At 50.5% G+C, this 16816-nt stretch overlaps 1 protein-coding gene across 1 annotated transcript; it reads left to right on the top strand.

Moving 5' to 3' along the window:
• The first annotated feature begins 11628 nt into the window (after positions 1 to 11628).
• On the top strand, positions 11629 to 16692 carry LOC133627498 (acrosin-like). The gene is made up of 7 exons (XM_062013237.1): positions 11629 to 11654; positions 12750 to 12921; positions 14460 to 14560; positions 14954 to 15154; positions 15390 to 15658; positions 15939 to 16090; positions 16342 to 16692. The coding sequence occupies exons 1-7, from the start codon at positions 11629 to 11631 to the stop codon at positions 16690 to 16692; spliced, it is 1272 nt and encodes a 423-aa protein (XP_061869221.1).
• The last annotated feature ends 124 nt before the right edge of the window (positions 16693 to 16816 follow it).

Here is a 16816-nt window from a genome sequence, read left to right as displayed (position 1 = left end):
AGCAAACAAGAAATGGCTGTAAGCAAGCAAGAAGGCAAGTAGCCAAAGAAGGAGCTGAGTCCTCTCGAGGACAGCTCAGCCCAACTGGCTCTGGCTGTCCTGCTGGGAGGCTTTATAGTCCCTGGCCAGGTGAGGTCACAAATGCCGGGTGGGGTCTGGAACAGCCCCTGTGTGACATCAGCAGCGCCCAATGTTCTCTGTCTCCCTTGGTGACGGCCACAGCGCTGCCCCTCCCCTGGGATGGCCTCTGGAATCATCAAAGGGTCAAGGATAAAACCTTTGCACACACACTCACACACTGGTTATGGAACATTTCCCACAGACACACACTGGCTGTCAAAGCAGTGGGGTTGCACAGGATGGTCTCTAAAGGTCCCTTCCAGCCCCCACCATTCTGTGATTCTATGATTCTATGAACATGTCCAGGTGGCTTTTGAAGACCTCCAGAGGAGGAGATCTCCTCTCCCTGATCACTTTGAATGGTTCATTAATAAATCAAACCTTTTCTCCCCACGCTGAGTCTGTTTTGCCCCAGACACTAATTGCTGAGGGATCTCCCTGTCCTTACCTTGCCTCACAAACCTCTTGTTTTATTTCTCTCTCCCCTGTCCAGCTGAGGAGGGGGAGGGATAGAGCGACTTGGTGGGCACCTGGCACCCAGCCAGGGCTAAAGCACCACACCAAAACCACAAGGTGCAGCCAAGCTGTAGTCCCAGGCAAGGGAACAGGAATAGCTTGAGCTATAACTAGGAGCAGGTTTCCGGCTGCTCCTTCCATTCACAGCTCTGCTCTACCAGCTCTGTGCTCTAAATCCTCATGATTGGGCCCAAAGCATTCCTTTTAGCTTCCAAAGCCTCATCTTGAGGTCAACCGAAGAATCACCAGACAGCAACACTACCCATAGCCTTGGCCAGGCTCTGGAGGTAGAAGGGCTCAGCATGGAAATGGACTGGGAGGTGCAGAGTAGCCTCTCCTGTCATCCCTGTCTACATTCTCTTCCCTGTCCTGAGAGTTTAGGGCATCCTTACCTTTGGAAGAGGATGGAAATTGAGGAGAAGTGGGCAGCAAATGAGAAATAGGTAGAAGCAAGCAGGAAGGCAAGTAGCCAAAGAAGGAGCCGAGTTGTCCCGAGGGCAGCTCAGCCCAACTGGCTCTGGCTGGCCCGCTGGGAGGCTTTATAGACTCTGGTCAGGTGAGGTCACAAACGCCGGGTGGGGTCTGGAAAAGTCCCTGTGTGACATCAGCAGCGCACAACTTTCTCCCTCTCCCTTGGTGACGGTCACAGCGCTGCCCCTCCCCTGGGATGGCCTCTGGAATAATTCCTGGCAATAATTTAGAACTTCAACTTCTACTAAAGGCACAGCACTGTTCACACTGTCAGGAAAAGTCTGACACTGAGCAGGGCTGCAGGGAGGAGGCAGCTGGGGAGCAAGAAATCCGCTTCACAGTGGCTCCCTGGGACACCAGCACAGAGGCTGGGACAGAGCAGAGACTGCGTGGGCAGCCCTGTGAGCTCTTGCAGAAGGAGGGAGCTGCAGGGTACTGTGAAACTCACAAGCTGTATGTTTGTGATGCCAGGAAAGTGCCAACAAGGACTCAGCAGCCAATGTGACTGTCAAGTAGGGATTCTTTCTGGCAGCGCTGGGCACACAGGGGATGGCTCCACCAAGTGTGTGCCCTGCTTAGAGCAAAACTTTCCACATGTCCCAGACTAGATCTGCATATTCATTGCACTTCTGCATGAGTTCCCCTCATTGTCCTGCCTCAGTCTGCCCAGGCCACAGCTCCCTCAAACCTCTTTAGCATGGCCTCAGGGGCCATTGAGGATGAAGATCTGAGTCTTCCTCACAGTGTGTTTTTCACCTTTGTTTGGCCAAACCACAGGACAGACTTGAGCAGTTTCTGATTCATTTCCCTCACTCTGATTTCCCCAAGGTAAGTTCTTTTCTTGCCAGATAACAACAGGAGTGAGATGTGCTGCAGTGACGGCTTCTTGTGACTCTCCAAGATCAGCAATGTCCTGAAGCTTGTACTGCCACAAGGGAACAAGTTCCTAAGGCCAATATTTCAGATACCAAACACTTACAAATGTGTTCTTGCAGATTTCTGGCTGAATGACGCTTCTGTGCTCTGAGGCTTCTGTAACATCTGCAGTTCATTTGACACCTGGGCCAACAGCCTGTCATTGTCTGAAAAAACGCTGAGTTTTGGGTGAACTTTGCTCATTAGACTCTGATTATAACACCGAAACACAGCTCCATCCCAAAGCCCACACAGCTCCAAGGTACCATCAGCCCTCACTGAGCATGTGCTCTGCATTCTCCTCACCCCACACCTTTAAAAGCAAAGTGAGAGCATTACACAGCAATCCAGATGAAGGTCTCTGTGACCAGAGTCACTCCAGCCCCACTTTGAAGGGAAAGAGAGTGTAAAAATGGCTTAAGAAAGGGGGCTGTTGGGGAAGACACCATCGTGAATCCGTCAGGGAAGGTTCCATCTCAGGCTGCCTCTGACTCCTGGGAGCAGCAGACGGCTGCACCTCTCTGCACCTCTCTGCCCCCACAGGGACGCCTCTGGCTCAGAGCTGGTTGTGCCAAGGGCTGGCTGGGGAAGCTCAGAAATCCCTCTGCACAGTCGCTTCTCTGATCTCCTGCTGCACTATTCGCAGCCTCAACATCTGCACGTGCTTTGGCAGATGCTGTGTCCATCCCCAGCAGCCCACCAGCACCTGGGGAACCTGTTGCTGCCATCAACTGCACCGTGGCTTCAGCTGGGTGTGAGAGTCCCAGCGAAGCTGGGGAAGGGTCACGAGAACAGGTCTGATGAGGAGAGGCTCAGGGAGCTGGGGATGTTGAGCCCAGAGGAGAGGAGACTGAGAGGAGACAGGATCACTCTCTACAGCTGCCTGAAGGGGGTTGTAGTGAGGTGGGGGTCGAGCTCTTCTCTCCTGTACTGAGTAACAGAACACGAGGAAATGGGTTTAAGCTGCGCCAGGGCAGGTTCAGATTGGACATCAGAAGAAGTTTGTCACTCAGAGGGTTGTGAAGCACTGGGACGGGCTGCCCAGGGAGCTGGTGCAGTCCCCACCCCTGGAGATATTCACAAGTCGTGTAGATGAAGCGCTGAGGGATGTGGTTCAGCGATGGGCCTGGCAGTGTGAGGTGAGGGCTTGGACTCGGTCATCTGAGAGGCCTTTTCCAACCATAACAATTCCATGGTTGTATGACAGAGGTAGGAAAGCTGCGGCTGGGTTCTTCCTTGTGTGCCTCAGTGCCCACCCCATCTCTCTGGCCTGCGCCCTGCATTTGTTCATCTGGGCTGAGCAGACGAACTGCACACGACTGAGGGCAGCTCCCACACCTAAAGGGCTGGGAAGGTAGAACGTGGCTGGCTCAGTCCTCGCTCTGGAGCCAAGACCTCCTGGTTGGCATCCAAAACCTCATTTTTAGCTTCCAAAGTGGTACTTTTGGGAGCAAATCCTTATTTTCACCATCCAAAGCAAAAGGCTTTGCTTCCAAACCCTCCTTTTTAGCTTCCAATGCCTTATTTTGAGGCCTAGGCCACCATGCAAATCTTTCAAACCTCACTTGGTGACCCAAACTCTAATTCCCAAAGCCCGATTGTCAGATTCCAAACCTTGGGTTTAGATTTCAAATCATCCTCTTCTAGGTCCAAACCAGCACCTTTCTTTTCAAAAAGTCTCATTTTTCTGCTCAAACCCACATTTCTTAGCTTCCAAACACTCAATTTTAACCTCAAAAGGCTCGTTTTGTGGCCCAGATGCTCATTTTGAGCTTCCAAAGCCTCTTTTTTGCCTTTTTCAACCTTATTGCTTGGAGCACAATCCTCCAGTTTCTGATTCCAAAGTCTCACTTTGTGGCCCAAGTTGTTCTTTTTAGCTTTAACCTGTTCCTTTTCAGCTTTCAATCCCTCATTCTTGGGTCTCCAGCTCAGTTTTTAGCATCCAAGGCCTCGTTTTGGCTTCCTAACACACCTTGTGGAGCAAACCCCTTCCTTTTGAGCTGCCAAGGCCTCCCCTCGGAGGGCACAAGCAGGAGCTGGGCAGCTGCTGCCTCTGCCTGTGGCTCAGGGGCTTTGCAGCACAGGGCGGGAAGGGCCAGAGCCCGCCCTGAGGCGCCGCCGCCTCTGATTGGCCGCCGCTCACACGTCAATCAGGGCTGAGCCCGCCTGCTGCGCTGCCATTGGCTGCCCCGGGGCTGGGTGCTGAGGGAGCCTCTGGCTCAGGCCACAGCAGCTCTGGCCGGGATCTGTGTGTGTGAGTGTCCCACGGAGAGCACAGACACACTGAGGCACAGACAGTGCTGCTGGGCGGGGAAATGAGCCCTCAGTGCCCCACAGAGAGCACAGACACACTGAGGCACAGACAGTGCTGCTGGGCGGGGAAAGGAGCCCTCAGTGCCCCACGGAGAGCACAGACACACTGAGGCACAGACAGTGCTGCTGGGCGGGGAAAGGAGCCCTCAGTGCCCCACGGAGAGCACAGACACACTGAGGCACGGACAGTGCTGCTGGGCGGGGAAAGGAGCCCTCAGTGCCCCACGGAGAGCACAGACACACTGAGGCACAGACAGTGCTGCTGGGCGGGGAAAGGAGCCCTCAGTGCCCCACAGAGAGCACAGACACACTGAGGCACAGACAGTGCTGCTGGGCGGGGAAATGAGCCCTCAGTGCCCTTGGCTGGCCGTGGGGGGCTGAGAGGTTGAGCAAGGGCGAGACACGGAGTGGTGTGAGGGGGATCCCTCTGCTCTCAGCAGGGGCTGGGGCTGTGCAGGCTCACAGGGGACGGCCACAAAGGGGCAGCAACAGGGCGCTGGGCACCAGGCAGGGGCACAGCCCGGCTGCCCTGGCTCTGCTCTCACCCACAGCCCGTCCTCTGGCCTCGCAGCCCTCGCTCAGTTCTCCCTGAGGGCAGCAGAAATGCTGAGGGTCCTGTGCAAATCCATCCCTGCACAGACACTGCTCTCTCCTGCTACACTCAGTGCAACTGAACCCCCCTCAACGTCCCGTTTCTGCTCTGTTGCCAGTTCCTCTCAGAGATGCAGCGAGAGAACAGAGCAGGGCAAGAGCAAGTCCTTGGGTGTCTGGTCTCTGCTGCACAAGTACCACAAAGATGAAGCCTGGACTACAGTTCTTCCTCGAACCATCAGCTGTCAGGAGAGGAAGACAGCTTCAGCCAGTCGGTGCACCCCTGCTATTACATCTGGGCACCAGAGACAGGACTCCAGTTTGGCAGCAAGAAACAGCTGCATTAGCTTATGGCAAGATCCTCCCCAGAAATGTGACACAGAGATGCCAGGGCACACGGCAGGCTACAGGAATGGCAGCCTTGTTGGTGACCTGGTGATCTGTGCTAATTCACCTGCTCATACACAAAGAGAAAGGGAACTGTCCTCAAGAGATAAAACCCCATCTGAATGAGATCAATGCTGTAACCATGGCTCACAGAAATGCCACCCATGAAGTACTTGGGTCACCGGGCCAGTTCAAGGAACGCAGCATTTGCTCTGGCACACCACGCTGGGGACGGGGCTCAGGATGAGGAGGGAACCCCAAAACACCCCAAAAGTCTTCAACGCCCCCCAAGACTCTTCAGGGACTGAAAACAACCCAAAAGGCCTAAAAATGCCCCAACTCCCCTCTCCAAAGGCTCCCACATCCTCCCAGTTTATCCCTCAGTAGCCTCTTGTCCCTCCCGGTAGCTCCCAGAAGTCCCAAATCCCTCCCCATGAACCCCCAGTTCACCCCTAGAGGTCCCCAGTAGCTCCCAGTGACTCCCAGATGTGAACATGAACTAATTCTCCTGTGTGGTTGATGTTCTTGTTGCATGTTGAAGAAAATTCGGTTAGGTAAGAAAACCACCTTGATCTTTTTTTTCTAAAATGTTGCTCTTAAACAGTATTTTACTGCCAGAAAAGGGTTTGTCTTTTCTTGATAGATTGTCAAAACAATCCCAGGATTGCCTTTCAAGGAAAATCCAGCAGTTCACACAGACAGGTATGGTACAGTATGTTACATATTTGAACCAATTGTGTAGTCAGATAATTAGGAGCTGTACTATGTTTCCAGTTACTCTTCTTAGACAGTTAAAAGGGCAGAGGGTAAGACAAGATGTGTGCACATGGTATTGGGGAAGGAAGCAATTAGAAGCTGCTGATACTTATCCAGACCACAGTAAAAATCTTTCTAAACAGTAGCTTGAAAACAAGGCTGTGATGAGGCAGTACGTTTCTGCACACTCAGCATATTCAGTTGCCTTCTTTTATTCTTAGTGTGATTTATAAAGTTTTCCAGCTGAATGAAATCTGAGTTGACTTGTGCAAGGCTTTTATTATGCTGCAGATCACTTGCTGCATATGTAAACAAGCTGAGGGGTGTTTTTAATTCAAGTTTTAACTGTTGCAAAGATACATTGTTTCATGTTTTTGCAACTGTAAGAAACCTTTTTCCTGCAGTCCCATCTGATTTTCTTCTGAAGTTGAGGAACCCACCAATTGTCTTGGTTAAAAAAACCTTTGGGTTATTTTCAGATACCTAAAACCTAATAGTAAATTTTACATCCAAAATGGTACTTTTTGATTTCTTCTTTCATATTTGAGGGTTTTTGTTGGCACAGGTAATACATCAGAGATATTTTGTAGGTGAACTGTTTCATGCCATTTTAGAAATATTGGTGATATTTATCGATTACACTTTCCTTTTGCATTTACATTGAATTTAATATTTGTATATTTCTCAGGCTTCAGCAGTGCTTAAATTCTGATCCTTTGAAGACACATAGAACTGAAAATGAGCAACAGGTAATTCCAGGATATAACTTCCATTTAACCTCTGCAAACGTGTGTCATATATGTGGAGGTGTGGGTAGTGTTGAGGCTACAAGAGTGGTCTTTGTGGAGGGACTCTGTGGAGGGACATCAGGGACTGAATCCAGCCACATCAGCAACAAGACCAGACCAAAGCTCAGCAAGCCAGCAAAGTTGATGGTGCCTCTGTGAAAATATGAAGGGCAAAAAAAAAATGCAGAGGAAGAGACAAAAAGAAAAAAAGCAAGAAACAGAGGCAACGGCCAAGTCAGGGGACAGTAGGAGTCTCAGCACTGTTCTGTGTGACGTGTGTGTGAGTTGTACTTCATTTGTGTTTAGCATTTCTTTGGCTAATTCTTCTCAAAAAAAATAGTTTTTAAGTTGGATGTAAGCTCAAACCCATTTACTAAGTATTGCCTTTGTCATCTATTTCATATGGTTTCAGAGTTTTCAAAATCTTGAAGAAGGAAACTTTGTCTTTCTTGGCAAGAAAATGAAGCCACCATCAGTTCTGGAAACAGCACCACTTCTTGAAGATCTGGAACGGGTAATGCTAATGTAATACATTACATTTAGTATTTTTAAGACTAGTATCATACCTTAACTTTCAGATACTAAATACTATAGTAGCTAATTTTGATTGAGGAATGTGTAGGAGGTTGTTCATACGGTTGAGTAAATTATGCTTCAGAGACTGTAGAATTGTACAGTTTCATCTGATCTATCAACCACTGCTACAAATGATGGCATTTGAATTAGATGTAAGAATTTAACTCCTCATCCCAGAAGAACTCTTATCATATTGTGTGTTAAGGAAATGTATTATGCAGTGGGTCAAAGGCTTTTAAATTGCTCAGTGCTTTGTGTTGCCTTGTTGGTGTTTCAAGCACACGATTTTCAGGTAGAACTCTTTATTTCTCTTTCTGTAGGAACTTACTCGGAAAAAATGTTTAGGCCCTAACTCCACTGAATCTTACTGTTGGCCACCAATAGCTCAAGGATGTGATGTAGTTGCCATCTCATGTCAGGGAAATAATCCTTTCTTGTATATTCCACCAATTCTTACACTTTTGCAGTCGAGCAGTTGCTACAAACCTTGAGAAACAGGAGTGGAGGATGTATATATTAGAGTACTGCAGGTTTTGTGTTCTAAGGTGCAAATGTCAATGAATGATCCAAAAGGTAGTGCATGTTGAGAATGGGTGCATCTGATGTAGTCTTAGAGTATCTTCATGATGCTTCCCAGGTTATTTAGGCCATCTGCTTAGACATTGACAGAGATGGACTGCATGAGTGTGGGAGTCTGTAACTTATTTATCAAGTAATATCTAACAAGTGGTTAATGTCATATCACTTTAATACTCGATGGAGCTTGATTTTTAAGGGGCTGTTACATAGTGAAATGGAAATGTCTGGTTTGATTTTTAAAACATTGTAATTCATTTTCTAATGCATTAGATCACAGAAACATAGACTCACTGAGGCTGTAAGGGACCACTGAAAATGGCTCACACAGCTCCAAGTAAGACAAGATGTTTCTGCTTCTATGAAACTTTTGGACCTTTTACTGAATATTTGTGTCTAAACTCCTTTACCAAGAGCACCTGTTCTTTTCTTTACTTCTGTCCGTTCCAAGTTCAATTTGATTCCACACGGTATTCAGGTAATACTGTTGGATAATTTACTGTGGAGGTGTCTGACCCCTGGAACAGGTTTCTCAGAGACTGTAGAGTCTCTGTCCTTGGAAATAAGCAGAAGCAACCAGGATGTGGTCCTGGGTACGTGATTCTAGGTGTCCCTGCTTGAGCAGGGAGTTTGGATGAAATGATCTCCAGAGGGCCATTCCAGCCACAGCCATTCTGTGGTAAACTGAGATAACTTCTCATGGCAATAATCTCAGGCATGGGATGAAATTGTTTCAATTATTGGTTTTCTCAGAGTCAACTCTTCAGGTTTTCCTGAAATGAAAGTATTACAGTCAGTGCCATGTTTGTATTGTTCTCTCAGTTCCCTGGCCTGTAATAAAGGCACTGGCAAATATTCTTCTGGGTAAGACTGACTAGAAGGTAACAGCCCTCCATGCAGTGAGTGTTTCCTCTCAGCATTCTCCTATTCTCCCAAAACCTTGTTGGTAGGAGATTGACTTAGAGATGAGTTTTGCTTAAAGAGTTGGTTATTTTTTAATTGTCTGGACAAGTTCATCAGAAAGGCCACCCCTCCATCTCAGGATCATGACGTGCCTCTTGTGGCTGCTTGGTCCTGTCCAAGAGTACAGTTAGTTAGTGTTTTGGAATGTGTGATGCTGTTTTCCATCTGAGCATTCAGTCAATTTCAGATGAAAAATAAAGTGGAAACGGGGAATTCCTGGAAGTAATTCTCCTTAGCAGCTTCCTTTTCTATATGGCACATCTCAGCCTTTTTCTGATTGCCATGCTTTTGTTCTTGTTTAGAGTTTTTCTAACTGTGTCCCCCCAGCAGTTTTCTTCCTCTGTTTTGGTCTAGGAAGTTATTCTGTGTGGTGTGTATTTCAGCTGTAACTTGTGTAATCAGGGCTCAGATTGTTTACTTGGTTGCTCTCTTGGTTGTGTTACATGGAGTTGACTATGAGTTCCTTACGACACTATTATGATGAAAAAGATGGCAATATCTGGAGAAGAATTAAACACGGGAACGTGCCTGTTGGGACATTGGGAGAAAACCTATTACTTACAGGTATCAATAAATGGATACATGTTTAATGTTTTACTTAGAGCAGCTTAGAGTTAGAGAGAGACTACTGCTGAGTTATGGTTTCAACTTGGTGTGTTTTGTAATCCAAGGTCCGGGTTACCAGGCTTCCAGACTTGAAGATGTCAGTTAACGAATACGACGTTCAATCTGAGGTTTTGCCTACAGGTCTGGGAACTGACAATGCAGAACACAGAACACAACTTCAGAAGCTGTGCAGCCACATGAACATATTGGATCATGCAGAAAACTTGGAGCCCTTGTAAGAGTTTACAAGGTTTTTTGAACATACACTTTATGAAAAAAGAATGCTACAATTAAGGAGATGTTTTCATGATTGATATTACTGACTGTGTTTCGTTTGAACACAGAAACAATAGTGTTTGTAATATGTCTGCTTTCCTGTGACCGTCACAGAGAAAAATACCAACTCTAGAAGATGTAAAACTAGTATTAGATGCAGGTAGCCAAGTTTATGATAAAAAGATGGAGCCCAAATTCAAACTGTGTCACCTTGTATTGTGATCTTTGGCTTTTTTGAATGCTTACCACTAGGTGCATCGCACCAGGCAGTACAGCAGAGCATATTCGTAGAATCGTAGATTGATGGGGTTTGGAAGGGACGTTCAGAGCTCATCCAGTCCAACCCCCCTGCAGAAGCAGGTCCACCTAGATCAGGTTGCATGGGAACATGTCCAGGAGGGTCTTGAAGACCTCCAAGGAAGGAGCCTCCACAACCCCTCTGGGCAGCCTGTGCCAGGGCTCCCTCACCTGAACAGGGAAATAGTTTTTTCGTATGTTTAAGTGGAACTGTTTGTGTTCCAGCTTCATCCCATCACCCCTTGTCCTGTTGCTGGCTACTATAGAAAAAAGGGATGTCCCAGCCTCCTGACACCCACCCTTGAGATATTTGTAAATATTAAGAAGATTCCCCCCTAGTCTCCTCTTTTCTAGACTAAACTCTAACTAGACTAAATTCATATTGTAATGAAAAAGAATATAACAAAAAGAAGGAAACCCAAGAAAGACAAGTGCAGGTGCTCAAAGCAGTTGCTCACTACCCGCTGACTGATGCCCAAGCTGCAATCTGTCCTTCCTGGCACAGCATCCTACAGTATGGAGTAGCCCTTTGGCTAGTTCAGATCGGCTGTCCTCCCTTCCAGCTTGTTGTGCATTCCCTTGCTGGCACAGCAGGCTAAACTGGAAAAGACTTGACTTAAGAAAAGTGCTACTGAGCAACAACTAAACCATCATTGTGTTATCAACATCATTCTCAAACAAAATCCAAAACACAACCTTGTACCAGCTACTAGGGAGGAATTTAACTACCCCAGCCAAAACCAGGACACCTTGTCAACTTTCAGAACTGAGGAAATACCCAGTGTAGTGGAAGCACACGTCTCACTGGGGTTTGTCTCTGGATCCTAGCACCCTTGATTTAAAGTGCTTATGAGCCAGACATCTGTAGGTGTTTTGTTCCAGCCTCTGATGAGTGGCACCTTGTTCAGGAGGTTTTTTAGACAATTTTCAGTTTGACAATCTGTCCTTGGAAATATCATTTCAATGTCTGTGACCAAGGGTTTGTTTTCTAATATTTACAAGGAAGAGAGAAATCTCAACTGTGCTCTTTCAAAGAGTAAGTGTTGTTTCATACACAAAAAAGGTCCCTGGAGTACCAGCATGGGCCTCACCGGGTTGTCTCAGAGCTGGGCAAGTTAGTTAAAGCTGTTGTTTCTGTGATGCCAAACGTATTTAAACCATTTCTTTAAAAATTGTCTCTTTTGTGTTCAGAAGCATGAAGGAGGATGTAGCTGGTGCAGAGAATGTGTCCAGTCCCAAGGAAGTGTTAATACAAGAAAATTCTACTGAGAACTCTGATTCTTCTACAATTACTTCTGGGAATTATCCATGTGGCAAACGTTTTCATGAGTCTAAAAACTCCAAAACATGAAAGGTGCTAAAATGTCAACCTAGAGGTGATTTTAGCAAAGGCAGACTTCTCTTGAGTATACAGAATAGCACCATATAGCTCGTGTTTACAGTAAGCCACAAACACCTTATGATTAGCACCCTGGACATGTTGCCAGAGGAAGCCACCTTAATGTAAATTTTTGTCAGCTAAGTCATCTCTAGCTCACATATAGTGCAGCCAAGTCCCCAGACAGCTGAGAGTCTTTGCAGCTGTCCTTTTCCTTCGCGTTCCTCAAAGACGGTATCACAGACAGAACAGGAGTCTAAGGGTGGGTTTTTCATTGGAGCTTCTGATCCCTTGGGCTCTGCAGTTTCTTTTTACCAGAACTCATGTATATTAGTGATTCCCTGCGAGCTGCTGTTGGACATCTGCTGCCTCAGGGCATGGGGCAGTTCTGGGCTTCTGGGTTCTGTTTCCACAGAGCGCTGGTGGAAAGAGGATTTGCTCAGTGGCTGGACTACCAGCCGTGTCCCGGATGGCTCCGCAAGTCTCTACAGAGGCAGACAGGAGCAAATCCTGCCAAGCCCAGCTGCAGTTGATGTTTTTCTGTATCTAGCAACCCTGTAAATATCCTCCAGAATAAAGTCAGATATTGTCCAAAAACACCTCTGGAAGCCAAGGGAGCTTTAGAGAAGCTTTTCCACCCCAGCATGTCCCATGTGAAGTTGTGGCTGCCGTTGCGTCAGTTGCAGATACAGCAGAGGAGAAGTCTGCCCCCCACTGTGATGTATTGATGGCCTCTCTAAAACACATTGTTGAGAATGCTGTTCAGCGGGAATTAAGGCTACTGAATGCACCAGCCTATCTGGCCTTGCTGTTGGTAAAGCAGTTCACTAGCCCCAACCCTGTGAGCTACAGGGGAAGCTTCTGGCAACTCTTTGTGTTTAAAGAAGCCACCCCTGTACCTCTCCCCCTACCAAAAAACCTGGCCCAGGCAAAACTACTCTAAACCCCAACGGAAGGAGTTCAGAGGGCAGCAGGACAGAAAGAGGTGAGGGTAGGACACGGTCAACCAAACCCAGTGTGAAGAGGAGCAAAGAGCTGAGCCCACCATGTGAACCCAAGGAGCAGACAGCGCTGACCAAGAGCCCCCTCCCACTGATGGCCCTCACGGGGCCTCCTTTAGGGAATCCAAAGCCCTTTACACCACTAAAAAACACCCGACTCAGATGACAACCCGTGGGGCTCCCAACTCTGCACCACAGCTCTGCGTTTGCTCCTCCCAGACGTGCTCACACCACCCGTGAGGGAGAAGCAGCAGAGACACGGAGCCAAAGTGGCAACGTCCCGCCCCAGAAGGAAGCCAGGCCAGAGGCAGCCGCCCCACAGCCCCGTGGCTCCCTCCTGAGCTGCAGCCACCGTCCCCTGCGCAGAGACGGCTCCAGCAGCAAGGCCCAAGTCAGCAGCAGGAGAGAGGGACCCGGCCCTGCCGCAGCAATTCCTGACCCGGGAGGGCTCCAGGAGCCCTTCGAGCTGCTGTCACCCCTCTCTGGGGCTGGACTCGCTCCCCTCTTCCCGGGGGGGGTTGGAGCAGGACACGAAGTTTTGGGGTGACCGAACGACCCCCGCGAGCGCGAGCGACAGCGCGAGCAGGGCACGAGCGCGGGCTCCCGCGGGGCACGCTGGGAAGCCGAGGCCCTGCCCCCTCCGCCGCACGGCGCCGCACGGCAGGACCAGGACGGTCAGTTGAAGCTCTGCTGTTAACCACCCAAGTGGCTTCTGCTACATTTTTATCCCACTGCTCCCATGCCCCATTGCCCAGTGCTCTGCACAGAGAATCATGGAATCACAGAATGGTGGGGTTTGGAAGGGACCTTTAGAGCTCATCCAGTCCAACCCCCCTGCAGAAGCAGCTCCCATCTAGATCAGGTCACACAGGAACGTGTCCAGGCGGGTCTTGATGACCTCCCAGCAAGGGGCATCCACACGGTCCCTGGGCAGCCTGAGCCAGGGCTCCCTCACCTCACTGTAATATAATTTTTTCGTATGTCTCAATGGAACTTTTTGTGTTCCAGCTTCATCCCATCACCCCTTGTCCTGTTACTATCTACTATAGAAACGAGGGATGTCCCAGCCTCCTGACACCCACCCTTTAGATATGTATAAATGTTAATAAGATCTCCCCTCAAGCTCCTCTTCTCCAGACTAAACAGCCCCAGGTCCCACAGCCTTTCCTCATATGAAAGATGTTCCATTCCCCTGATCATCTTGGTGGCCCTGCACTGGCCTCTCTCCAGCTGTTCTCTGTCCCTCTTAAGCTGAGGAGCCCAGAACTGGACACAGGACTCCAGATGAGGCGTCCCCAGGGAAGAGTAGAGAGGGAGAAGAACCTTGACCTGCTGCCCACACTCTCCTTGGTGCATCCCAGGATGCTTTTTCTTCACCTTCAAGGTGGAGTTTGAGTGACTTTAGTCACATAAACACACAATAACCTCCAAAGCTTATTAGGATTGGTGTAAAATTCTCTTGCCTTGCATTTAAAGCTGTGAGTTACAAAGAATTCAGGGCACAGGCTCAAGGAGTGGTGGCACCTCAGAGGCCGGTGGCCTTCAGGACAGAGGTGTATTTTGGTATTATAATGACATTATCATGAGCAAAGTGCACCCAAAGGGCAGGTTTGACAGACCTTTGGCTCAGGGTACTAAAATGCTGCTTATCAGCTCTAGAGGAGCATCTCCTTCCCATGTATCGTCGCAGAGTCTGACCACAGAGCCTCCCCTCTGCTCCACACTCCATGGAGTATTTGCAGGGAATTACTGTGTTGTGGATTCCTCACTGACCAGCAGCAGCTGTATCCACCCTGTGAGCCTTCTTCATTTTATCCCTTTCCTTAACTGGTGAGCAATGCTGATGTTTAATGTGTGCTTTAATACCAGTTTCAATGTAAGTTTTCATTTCCAGGGCACTTCAGAAATCATGCCACACCCCCCCTTTAGCTGGACTCCCCCTTGGTGCCCCACACGGAATCCCCCACGCCCAGCATCCGTAACCAGCGGCTCTGTGACATCAGCCCCGGGGCCGAGGTGCTGTGGGCAGCGTGAGCACTGCAGGCACAGCATCTGCCCCGCTGTTGGTGGTCACCAGCACTTTCTGGCCACGTGCTACTAGACATGATGAAGCTCCTGCTCATCCTCACCCTGCTGGCTCTGTACTGCAGGCCTGCAAGCGGCTCATGGGAAGGCTGTGGGTAAGTGGCTCTAGGAGGGAGCTTGGGCAGCCCTTACAGCGTCCACTGGTGCCCCGTGGCCAAGCCACAGCTCCCCAAAGCCCACGGTGAGGGAGCCAGGCTACGGGGCTAAGGCAGGAGCCAGGGCTAAGGGCTCCCTGCCCCGCTGTCCACGCAGCACCCGGTGTGGAGGGCAGACGGCTGCCCTGCAGCCCGAGCAGCAGCGAGCCCTGGAGCAGGACACTCGTGACTTTCTGCTTCCAGGGCGAGCTGCGGGCGCCAGCTCAAGGCTTCTTCCTCTGGGCCGTTGCGCGTCGTGGGTGGCACAAATGCGGCTCCGGGGACCTGGCCCTGGATCGTCAGCCTCCAGCGCCCCTGGGGAAAACGCACCAAGCATTTCTGTGGAGGGTCCCTCATCAACCCACAGTGGGTGCTCACAGCAGCCCACTGCTTTGACAAGTTCAGGTGAGGAGGAGCAGGGAAGGGGCATCCCTACACCACTGCTGCCGCTCCCGTCCCGTTCCCACGCAGCAGCCAGCGCCGGGGCGCTGCCCAGCCCAGCACAGAGCCGTGCTCGGCACACGCTGGGCTGGTGCTGCTGCTCGCCAGCGGCCTGGGGCTGGCCATTCCTGGAGCCCTTGGTGAGCAGGAGGCAGGCAAGTGCTCCCTCTGAGCCCTCTGCTCTCCATCTGCCCTCCAGGAAAATCGCCAAGTGGCGCGTGGTGATCGGGACCACAAAGTTGTCTCAGCTGGGCCCCGAGGCCCAAGTGCGACGCATCAAGCGGCTGCTGCGTCACGAGGCCTACTGGCAGGCCACAGCTGAGAATGACATTGCTGTGCTGGAACTGGACCAGCCCATCCAGTGCAATGAGCACGTCCAGCTGGCCTGTTTGCCTCAACCCGATGACGTGAAGCTGTCGGAGCTGAAAAACTGCCAGGTGGCTGGTTGGGGATCCACAGTTGCACGATGTGAGTTCCCCTTGTAAAAGCATTTGTGTCCCGAGGCCTGGCACGCTGGGGAGACGGGTTGGGCGTGAGGAGAGCCAAGGCGAGAGCCACAGTCAGGCTGTGGGGACATCAGGCTGCAGACGGGGGTCTGAGCCACTGTCCAAAGCCAGACTGAAGGGAAAGACGTGTCTGGTGTGTCTATGGGTAGGTGCAAAGCCGAGGCCCAGGGAAGTGCTTTGCCAGACAGGGGAGGGCAAGTGGCCCAGAGCTGCTGGGGGCTAATTCCTTGCTGTGCTCACAGCCACAGAACCAGAAATATCCGATGTGCTGCAGGAGGCCAAGGTTCACCTCATCGATACCAAGCTCTGTAACAGCAGCCAGTGGTACACAGGGGCTGTGCACAGCTACAACCTGTGTGCCGGGTACCCACAGGGTGGTATCGACACCTGCCAGGTAGGAGCAGCTACGAGTCACCCCCTGCAGCACCCACAGCCCTGTCCCAACACTGCTGGGGCTTCCCTCCCCTTCCCCATCATCATCTCCTTGCCCAGGGCCCCTTGCCTTGTCCCACACACCCATCCCGTGTAAGTGGCAGCCCTTAGGTCCAGAGCCCAGTGCTAGAACCTCTGTCTTCCACACGTCCAGCATCCCTGTGCTGACAGCAGCCACCCAACACTCCCTTCCTCCTCTCTGCTCTGCTGTAGGGTGACAGTGGTGGTCCCCTCGCCTGCCAAGACAGCCACGCTGACTACTACTGGGTCGTTGGACTGACCAGCTGGGGGAAAGGCTGTGCAAGAGAAAAACAGCCTGGCATCTACACCAGCACTCAGCACTTTTATAACTGGATCCTGGAGCACATGGGATGGCACCAAGAAGAGGCAGCAGCTCCTCCACTGTCACAGCCTGTGTCCACCTCAGCCCCCTCTCAGACACCAAGGCCAGGTGCAACACAACCAGGCAGCTCCACGTCCTGTGCCTTTGCATGCCGGAAGGCGTTGAAGTTCCTGAGTTTGCTGCGGGGGCTCCTGCGGTTCCTGATGGGAAGAGGGGCTTGAGCAGCAGCGTGGCCAGGACCCAGCGCAGGCTGCGCTGTGCCACCACCATTTCCCCCTGGGGCACTGCCCGCTGCTCCAAGGGCAGCCCCTGTGTCCCACCCCTGCTCTGTCCTCCCCACGCTCC

Source organism: Colius striatus, chromosome 21 (genome assembly GCF_028858725.1).
Source record: "Colius striatus isolate bColStr4 chromosome 21, bColStr4.1.hap1, whole genome shotgun sequence".
In the NCBI taxonomy this organism is placed as follows: Eukaryota; Metazoa; Chordata; class Aves; order Coliiformes; family Coliidae; genus Colius; species Colius striatus.
Note: the sequence above shows the minus strand (reverse complement) of the source record. Positions and strands in the feature narration are given on the sequence as shown.

Excerpts from the sequence above, each read along its gene's own strand:
- LOC133627498 (XM_062013237.1), top strand. The coding sequence starts at position 11,629 with ATGTTGCCAGAGGAAGCCACCTTAAT. Across the intron at positions 12,922-14,459 it reads GCTCCAGCAGCAAGGCCCAA|CTGGACTCCCCCTTGGTGCC; the intron begins GTCAGCAGCAGG and ends CCCCCCCTTTAG. Across the intron at positions 14,561-14,953 it reads GCCGAGGTGCTGTGGGCAGC|GGCGAGCTGCGGGCGCCAGC; the intron begins GTGAGCACTGCA and ends TTCTGCTTCCAG.